At 39.1% G+C, this 10,200-nt stretch overlaps 2 protein-coding genes across 3 annotated transcripts; one reads left to right on the forward strand and one right to left on the reverse strand.

Moving 5' to 3' along the window:
- Positions 1 to 280: 280 nt before the first annotated feature.
- Positions 281 to 4,465, forward strand: SARC_07319 (ferrochelatase, mitochondrial; the record flags this gene model as incomplete). Its single annotated transcript, XM_014298732.1, has 8 exons — positions 281 to 518; positions 707 to 767; positions 1,340 to 1,446; positions 1,801 to 1,932; positions 2,136 to 2,207; positions 2,413 to 2,580; positions 2,791 to 2,872; positions 3,124 to 4,465. Coding segments are annotated over 8 exons (961 nt in total), but the record flags the coding sequence as incomplete, so codon positions are not given.
- Positions 3,790 to 8,121, reverse strand: SARC_07320. 2 transcript variants are annotated; one of them, XM_014298734.1, is made up of 6 exons: positions 7,880 to 8,121; positions 6,899 to 7,317; positions 5,476 to 5,547; positions 4,933 to 4,983; positions 4,642 to 4,707; positions 3,790 to 4,415 (listed from the first exon to the last, which is right to left on the reverse strand). In XM_014298734.1, the coding sequence occupies exons 1-6, from the start codon at positions 8,012 to 8,014 to the stop codon at positions 4,388 to 4,390; spliced, it is 771 nt and encodes a 256-aa protein (XP_014154209.1). In that variant the 5' UTR covers positions 8,015 to 8,121; the 3' UTR covers positions 3,790 to 4,387. The 2 variants fall into 2 exon arrangements, with proteins under 2 accessions (XP_014154209.1, XP_014154208.1); XM_014298733.1 differs by lacking the exon at positions 4,642 to 4,707.
- Between the last annotated feature and the right edge of the window lie 2,079 nt (positions 8,122 to 10,200).

Genomic DNA, 10,200 nt, shown 5'->3' on the forward strand with positions numbered 1-10,200 from the left:
CGCTATATAATATAATACTGTTTTGATGGTCTTGGATGGGGAACGATTAATACTGGTACGCTTGTTTCTCATCTAACATGCACATCTATCGTTTCTACATATACTTTCAGAGAATTTTTGCCGAGGTCGATAAGAACTTATCGCACGTCCTTCCATATTTCAATATTCTTGATTGGTCATTTGTACGTGTACTTGTACCTTTTTCATATTTTGATAGTTAGGGCTAGGTAAAATACTATTGTTTTTGGATATTTACATTATGTGTCGAATTTACATACACAGGTCCTTTCCAGGGCACTCTGGCAAAGTTCATTGCCAGGAGACGCACACCTAGTATCAAGGAACAGTACGCACAGATTGGCGGGGGCTCGCCAATTCGAATGTGGTCTGATCTACAAGGCGAGCAATTATGCAAATTATTAGACGAAACGTCTCCGGACACAGCTCCACATAAACATTATTTAGGCTTTCGGTATGCCAATCCTTTGACAGAAGATACGCTGGACCAGATGGCAAAGGTATGTTTTCTTAAACGGAAGATCCGTCTTTGTATCACCCGTTTCACTGGCAGCGGCAGTAGCCACTATTGATATGCTGACCGGAATAGCGGTTTCAAACTGAAATGTTACCCATTTACTATCCGATTAGAAGATAGTAAGAAATGCATACAGCCTGAGAGCTCATTTTATTCTGATCATCTTTTCAGGATGGCGTGAAAAGAGTAGTGGCCTTCTCTCAATATCCTCAGTACTCGTGCTCCACTACAGGTGGGTGAGTAATCGAGAATTACCTTGTCATCTCTACGACATGATGTAGATTGCTTCCTGTTATAGTCTGCGGAGTCGTGTTTAGGAACAAAATACTAGGGCAAGTATTTTCTCGTTTTTCGCCTCAAATGAATAGTCTTTAAAGGATTATTTCGCTATCGCATTCCTTTTGTTGTCTTTTCATTTCAACGCCCTGCTTCTTTGCTAGAGTACGCGGATGTGCCAAATGTGCGCTTTGTGTAATCTGCGACATCCTCTGCAAATCAAAATATTGTGCTGTCGGTGACAGATTTAGAGCGAAGATGCATCTTGGTGCAATGGAGAGGCAATACCAGCCAATTCCAAACGATTAAATACTGCTAACCAGTCACAAAGTACTTGATGTAGGCCCAGAAAGCTGCTAGAATTCTTTCAATGGCGGTCGTCCATTCTGTTGGCGTCTAACCTGTATTTGTTATCTATTTGCAAGTCAATATCAGATTGAGGATTCTCGTCGTGTGCAAACATGCACGTTCAACATACACGTTCTATGGAAGCACCTCATGATATTTTATGAATCTACGTTGTTGTAGGTTCAAGTCTGAATGACATCCGTCTGCTCTTAGAGAAAAAGGGCATGACTGATACCTTCGATTGGAGTGTCATCGATCGCTGGTCAACTCATCCTGGTCTCATCGATGTAAGCAATTAGTACTGAATTATATATATACCCAACCTTGTGTGTGCTCGATTACCGAGTCATCAATCTAGTTACCTAGCGTGGCGATTTTCATATCCTACTCTGACGGGGCACTAAATATTGAAGGGCTTGTGAATTATACTAGGCGAAGCTACTTTGCATATCGTTTCGCATATACGAGGAGAATGCATAACGGCAAGTTGATTACTCAGCCCTTAACATGTCCAGCGACGGCGAGACATAATGTTTCATTAAGGACCTTAGGACACGATTTAGTTTAATTGTTGACGTTGTGCATATACTCCATCGATTGTCTCGTGTTGTAAACGCCACCTTCATCCATTAATGTTATAGGCTTTCGCAGCTTCTATTCAAGAAAAATTAGAATCTGCCTATACCAAAGAGGAGAGAGATGACGTTGTTTTGCTTTTCACGGCACACTCTTTGCCTTTGGATGTTGTGAATCGTGGCGATCCTTATCCAACGGTATGTTGTATGTTCACTCACGAATTTCACTGCATGTTGTCTATCTCCGCCATCGGAATCAACGGCTGTCACTTCTCATCTGGCATACGGTTGGACACATTCTGACAATGTTGAAACACTGTTGCAAAATTCTGTGTCTCGTATGGAGAATATGCTATTTTGCATCTCATAATTCTCAAATATTCATTTTTCTTTTCATTCAGGAAGTGGCTGCTTCGGTGGATCGTGTCATGGAAAAGTTAGGTCACAGAAACCCTTATCGTCTAGTCTGGCAGGTATGTTGGCGATGTGGTTCGAGTTAAATCATTGCCAAAGTTCATGTCAGATGGCCTCGTTGATGTTTTTTTGAAGTCACGAGTTGGCCTATGGATGCCAGTTACGGAAAATTCAAAACACTTTTGGCAACTCAGTTTCTAGTTAGATCTTGTGAAACTATCTAATTCAGAAATGCAACGTTAAATTATCGCGATCTATCTCTAGTCAAAAGTTGGTCCTAAGGCATGGCTCAGACCACAAACGAGCGAAGCTCTAGAGGGGTATGCCAAGCAGGGGAAGACAAAGATGATGATGATTCCAATTGCGTTCACATCTGACCACATCGAGACGCTTTTCGAGCTCGACATAGAATATGGTGAAGAAGCTAAGGAGGTGAGTGTGAGAAGATATGCAAGCTCACAACATATTCAAGTCCTTTTCAGACATATTGCAGCCATTCGTGTCTGATGACAGCAGCGCCAACTCGCTTACATGTAGAGTTCTCTATATGTTTTGCTTGTAGAAGCCCAATCGATAATTTTTATCGGAAGCCATTAAAAAGCGCTAACATGGTATTTCACCAATTATACCGTGTATTTTCAGCTTGGTGTGTCAAAATTAAGTAGGTGCGATTCAATGAACGACCGCCCCGATTTTGTCAACGCACTAGCAACGCTTGTTAAGGGTATGTCACGTACTGGATACAGCCTGCTTCTTATTTTGAATAAGAGGGACGTTCTTTACTCGTTATTTCTGATTGGTAAATACGCTATTTGTTTCTTTGCTTACTTGGTATGGACGCGATTTGCTTTTCGTCTTGATTGAAATTCACGTGTTTCGTATCTGAGATACATATAATTTTGTTGGGTTGAGTTTTCATCTATATATATATAAGCTCGTCAATTGTGCTCAACATATGATTACTATACGCTACAGATCATTTGCACAGCGGCGAGAAATCGAAAAAGCAACTCAGTTTACGATGTCCAGCCTGCGTTAACGATAAATGTGGACCGACAAAAGAATTCTTCGCTTAAAAAGCAACTGAACTAACAAAGTATAATTATCGTACTTGTCACTTGGTGTAATACTAAGACGACATATTAAGTATGATGCAATAAGTTTGAAATTTGAGAATATTTGTCACATTCTATTCTAGTGAGAGACGATACGACTCAGCTAGCCAAACGGTTGTCGTTATTTGTCTTTGATGCTTATTCTTGTTCTTCTTTGAAGCTTTCCTTTGTTCCTGCCACTGCAGTGGCTTACATTAAATCCGTCATCAGATTTTTAATTTGGGGTACAACGGCCCACGATAGTACTCTTATACTAAGTTGGTGCATTAAGTGAAATTTGTGAATGTTTGCCCCATTCCATTCTTTAGTGAGAGATTATATGTATGACCTAGCTAGTCTAACTGTCGTAGTTATTCGCATCTGATGTAATTTTTTATGCTTATCCTTGTTCATCTTTGAAGATTGCCTTTGTTCCTGCCATACAGCAGTGGCTTACATATAGTCGGCATCCGATGTTCAATTCGGCGGCGCAACGACCACGATTGTACTCGAATTAAACGCGAATGCATGAGAGTAGAATAATGATCTTTATTCAAATCTGGCATCAAGTCAAGATGGTGCTCATGAATGCACACAAGCATTCGTAACATTCTTAACGCATGTTTGTAAGTGGGCAGGGGCTCACAGCTAAATACCAATTTAAATGCCCCCCATATTTTTTTCGCCTTTTGAATTCTGAAGTTGACAGATAGGGGGCTATGCATGCGAGGTTTCGACACTTGAATAATATTTTATACCAGATGCGGTCATAATAATTTAGGCGCAGCGTGCACATCAATAGTGATGGCAGCGTTCTGCTATGCTGAATCTCTGCGTGCTTGCCACTTCAATGCGTGTTGGAGATTCAAAAATGAACAGGTTGTAGAACAAAAGGACACAGTTTTACACTCCTTTTCGCGAATGCATTATGGATATTTCCCTGTTTCCATTAGAACGAATTATGACACACACAAGTTCCTGGTAATGCATCTAAGAATTTCTAAGAATTCAATTGGTTCCGAATCCGACACCCCAGATCACCCTCTAGTGAACAGGTCCTGACAATTAGCCGGTATTGGCTTGTCGTGTCCCCAAAAATAACGAAAGACTTCATTTCCAGCTGATTACTTGTGTTCAGCTTGCAACTAATCCTCCCAGTCGTCGAAAACCATGCTGCACATTCGAAATTGATTCAGAATAAACTTGAGACTATGAAAATACGCTCAACTATAATCTGCTACAATGTCTACTTACCGTCGATTTCAAATGTGCGCGATCACATACAATATATGATCCAAGATCGAGCGCCACAAAATTGTGAATATGAAGTTTCAATTACACCCCCCGCCAGAAATCTATTCAACTAAAGCATTTCTGCTAGTGCTCCGAGTGTACATACTTTTGGTTATTTTGTATTGAAGATGTGGTCATGGGCATGGTGAATGATGATTGCGGGGTCAAATGCCTGAGAAGATTGGATGAGTTTATAATGTCAGAAAGGGGCTCAAGTAAACCTATGAGAAGGGATGACATCTGAGTCCGTGAAGAGACAGCGAGAGCTAGATAAAGGTCTTTAACGAGCAATACGATACACACGAGGAGCATATATAGAGAGACACAGCGTGCAGAAAATAAGTGGTCACAGTAACAAACGTTGTCACTTCCAAATGTCGAACGAGGTTATACTTACGATTGATCTGCTGAACCCATAGTCATGTACGCATCCTCCAGAGCGACCATGCTATTTGCACGTACATTCCAGTGATTGTTATCAGGATTTGAAAATGAGTATCATCGATTGGGATTGTTCATAATGGTCGAAAAATTGAAAAGTAAGTTTAGCGAGTCTCGAAGTATGATTCGAAGCTAAGGAAACACACAAGAAGTCCTTATATGTCATCATCACGATTTCGATGTATGTGCAGCACTAGTTTTATTTTGCTTGCCATTCACCTCATCAAAATTGTACTACGAAAGAGAGGATTATAACGCGACCAAAGACATTTACAAGTAGTGGGCGTATAGCTAACAACTGTTCCCAACAACGACAGATACGTGATACGTTTGCTTAAGGCTTCAAAAAAACTCACGCTACACTCTTCGAAATACCCTTTTAAGTATAGACTCGACGATTGTTTTCAATCACATCGCTCCTCGCACAAATCGAAAAGAAAAGGAAATCGACTATGGACATTGACGTGTTCAAGTTCAAATATTTAAAAAACTGACACACCTGGAAGCCCTGCAGTAAAACATCGTTATCCTTTTGAGCCCTTTGTTATAGAATAGGTAGTTGAATGACCACCTAGAATATGATTGAGTATTCATAATTTTGAGTTCAAAGGTCAGCTCAAAATACCGATGCAAACTCACGAAGTAAAGAGGAGGAGAAGAAACAAGGAACCAAGTTTGACCACTAGTTTCACATAGCGCCGTCAAGTATAAAGTGTTACAGCCGAGGCCAACACTCCAAAACAACCATAGCGAGCACACGACTCACTACAACAATATCAATATTGCAACACAGGATTAGAATGAACAAAAAATTACAAATAACAAAATACAACTCGGCATAAAAAAGCTAAGCCCGAATCTACGCTCGAAATGAGCGCAAGTCAAGCAGTAGCGACGTAAACCAGGTGGCACAATGGGAATTCTTGGTGACTGTTTTCGGTCCTCTAGATTACATATAACTTGAAGCGCAGATTGTGGCTATACACAACATCGATCAAAAATAGAACGGAACTTGAAACAGACAAGATACATGATGTGCAGCCGATATGCCAGAGGATGGAAATGCATAAAAACACCACTTGTATAATATATTTATAGCTAGTTAGCAATCTAGAGTATAGAAGAGCCGTTGCGGTACAATTAATACGGGAGCAGCCGATTTTTTACAGATCAACGACCCATATTTGAAAAGATTGAACACGATTGTATACTCATATACGTACAGCTACATACACACGCCGATTGTCGATTCTTACAGTCCTTGGTCCTCAAATCGAAAATTAAATATAAATTTATAACTACGTGAAATACACGTCAACAGGAGGTTGTGCAGTGCCTCATAGAAATATATTGAGATCAGATAGGGAAAACAGAATATACATTGCATGTACAACACGTGACAGCAACCTACATGGGTACGCATGGAAAAATGAATAGTCGTAGCAGTCAGTTAGGCAATTGGAAAGCATGCACCAGGATTGCATGTCGCACGGGTTCATCTATCTATAGTTCAGAAGTGAAAAACGTTTCTGCTATATTCTAAACTTATTGACAGACTAAAAGCTTTGATTTAACATGCAGCAGACGACAATTCTATTGTACAATAATTTAGTGAGCAATACTGATGCGTGAACAATTGATTATATAGTTCTCCCACACTAATTGAGAAATTATTCTAATATACTACAGCGCACATAATATGTAGATACAGGCGTATACAGAAGAGCGATCTTACGGCTTTAGATCACAAGCAGGCACGACCAAATACTAGGGTGGTTGACACATATTGACAGAGATAATAGGTTAGACACAGCGACAAACTTACATTTAGCATCACGTATTGAAGCGCAGATATACTTGGTACATCAGAATATCACATACAGTATTAAGTCTACACACATTAGCGAGGGTCCGAAACTTACATGACACCGGTTTCTCCAAAAGGATCGTTTTCATCCACGTACGAGTATGAGTATATCTCGCAGTCGTCCAACTTAATTTCCTGGTCGATAGCAGCCCATAGTGCTGTCTGCAGATGAGCATACTCCTCGCCTATACTCTCGCGCAGCTGTGTATTCACGACGTTCAACACACTCGCCACATTCTGCACTCGACTGAACTGCTGTGAGTTCGCTTCCGTGAAGTCGTAGTCAGGAAAACTGGAGTTTAACGTGCTCATGAGATAGTATATCGTCTTGCGGTCAGTTATTTGCAAATCTTCGCTGCATATACTTCCCCGCGGATAGCTTCCTGAGGCAAAGCTCATGCTCACGCCGTGCTCGTTGGGAGGAGAGAGCGCTTGTAATTCCGCCGGTGAATGTCCATTTTCTTTCGCAAACGCCTGCAGTTGGGTGATCAAGAAGAGTAGAGTATTGACACTGTTGTTGAGAGATAAAAAACGCATGCTGGATACTGCTAGCCACCTTAAATACACCCTTACCTTCCACCTTACATGAAAATAAGTGAGGTCGTTAAATTAGTTGTGAGTAATGTTCCATTCGACAGGATATTTACCTATGTACGATCGGAATCTATACAATATCATGACAGCCAATATATGCACGCAGGAACTACAAACGTGCCGAATACTGGGAATCTCAAGCATCATTTTGAAATATCTACTCAACATAGATCGTGCAGATGCATATATACTACAATGTGGCTAATCGCGCGATCAATAGAAAAAGTGGGCAACACTGCGTACACTCACAGCATTATTCAGAAGCAATGCCCAAACAATGACAGTATCAAAAGTGTACGTTTCGGCCGTGAATAGAGAAATCGACCATCTCCTTCATGTACGTGGACGCAGAAGTGCAATACTGAAACCTAGTTGTACGCTAGAGAGCATGTAAATACGATTCTTGTCGAGGCCTGACAAACAGCAAGAAAACTGCACCTACCGAGTATTTTTTCCTGTCACTTCCTGCATTTTTACACGAATAGCTCTCCAATTGACACTGCAAACTCTGGCCCTCTCGGCTGCAGGAGAGGTACGACGAAAATCGTTGGTACGGTTCAACGTCCAAATACTTCATCGTGAAAAGGCTTCTCTTAATAATATCTGTACTTAATTGCCAGGTATGTCTTAGCACTTGCGTGTGGCTGCTCCTTTTAAAGGGTATGTATTCAATTATGATCTGTGCTATGCCCTCGAAAGAGACTTGTAAATATGTATTAATACATAATATTGCCTGAACGAGTGAAGGGGCCAAACCGTCAGTCTCAGCAGAGTTTGAAGCGAAAGCCGACAATTTAAATACGCTATAATGTCCAATCGGATTACGGAATATTGCACGATAGTTGCAGCTTTTTTATGGAGGAGAATGTCAAATTTTGGACAAATGTCAAATTGTCAATAAATATGTATGAGTCAGCCATATATTTTTAATTTTATATATAGAAAAACATCAATATTTCATAGCCTTCTTCTAATACCTTTCTGTTCAATTTTCGGAAGGCTATTTATTTAGAGATTTGTTAAGACTGCGACCACTATGACTGCGACCGAGTCTTGCGACCATTATGACTGCGATATTCGCCTGCGACCACCAAGTGAGGCTCTCGCCTGCGACTCGTCTTTTAAAGTCTGAGGCTCTCGTCTGCGACCACTAAACTTGACACTCTCGCCTGCGACCCGTTTCATGTCGGATACAAATCTCATTTAAATAGCCTTCCTGTATAATTTAGTAGGCTATGTTTTACATACAGTATCTATATATAAATAAATACAAATAAAATAAACCGTTTTCTTCATCATACAGTATTTACATATTTACGTGAATCATAATAGCCATAGTCAAACCTCATTACGTTTCCCGTTAAAAGGCCAAAAAAAGCGTTTACGTTTAAAGTTTATCCTAAATATAGTCCTATGGGTTTACAAATAGGTACATTTTTTGAGGCGACTAACAGTCACGAATTGTCCTATTTTTCACCTTGTGTCAGTTGAGAATAGTTTCAAATCGCCTTTTCATTGAAAAAGGTCGATTTCTCAGGATGGTCGATTTGCCCCCGATATGCTTTAAAACGCTTATAAAACAAACCTTTTTTGCGTTTACGTTTAGTTTATCGCATATAGGCAAAACGTATTGAGCTTAGGCCATAGGGATAATATTATTTATTTCAAAAATGGCAAGTATGTATGATACAATGTATGAACATATGGTATGGCTCTCATAGTCGCTGTAGTGGTTCAGGACAGATTGATGGGAAGAAGTGGTCAGTAAATTCCCGTTTGAAGCTTGGGCCAAGTGAGTCGACAATGGAAGATATGTGCTGAGTCAATTCGGGCCGGTGTTGACAAAACACTGTTCCTATCGAATGTTCCATATATTCGCTTGCTGACCTACTAAGTAGAGTACCCACCTCTGTGGTACGGATCAGGTCTGCGCCGTGTAGTGCCGCGGAATGGGTTAGTGCAGAAGGCCATTGGCTCCTAAAATAAAACAAACATAGTCTTCTGAAATATATATTTATTTATTTATTTATTTACATACATACTAGAGTCCTGACCAATATTTCAGTTGTTTTTAGTAAAAAAAGTCGAAAACAAAAACAAAAAACAAACAAAGTCAAACGGACAGTTGTGCTAAATTAGGGAACCTTTTTTTGAATGACCCAAAATTTATTTCTCATGAGACGTGAGAGCATCAAATATTCCGATTTCAACTTTTTGGGGTGGACTTTATTTTTATAATCTCGATTTTGTCCAAATTGTCGTTTCATAATCCGGGGGATTTGAAGCACGCTGCGCAGAATCGTCGTATCTCCGAGACCACGATGAAAACTCAAAAACTCAACTGATCTGTACCTATTTTTTTAAAAACATAGCCGTCTAAAAATTAAACATTAAAAAAAAGGCAATTCTTTATAATATTAATTAAAATAAAAACTTGACTTCACGCGGTTCATGCCAATCATGGTCAACTTTTTTGTACACTATGGTCAATGTACAGTCAATGTACATACAAGTTTTTAAAAAATAGATAAATAAATACATATATATATAAATATATAAATAAATAAATAAATAAATAAATAAATAAATAAATAAAATAAAAAAATAAAATAAATAAATAAATAAATAAATAAATAAATAAATAAATAAATAAATAAATAAATAAATAAATAAATAAATAAATAAATAAATAAATAAATAAATAAATAAATAAATAAATAAATAAATAAATAAATAAATAAATAAATAAATAAATAAATAAAT

Source organism: Sphaeroforma arctica (genome assembly GCF_001186125.1).
Source record: "Sphaeroforma arctica JP610 unplaced genomic scaffold supercont1.573, whole genome shotgun sequence".
In the NCBI taxonomy this organism is placed as follows: Eukaryota; class Ichthyosporea; order Ichthyophonida; genus Sphaeroforma; species Sphaeroforma arctica.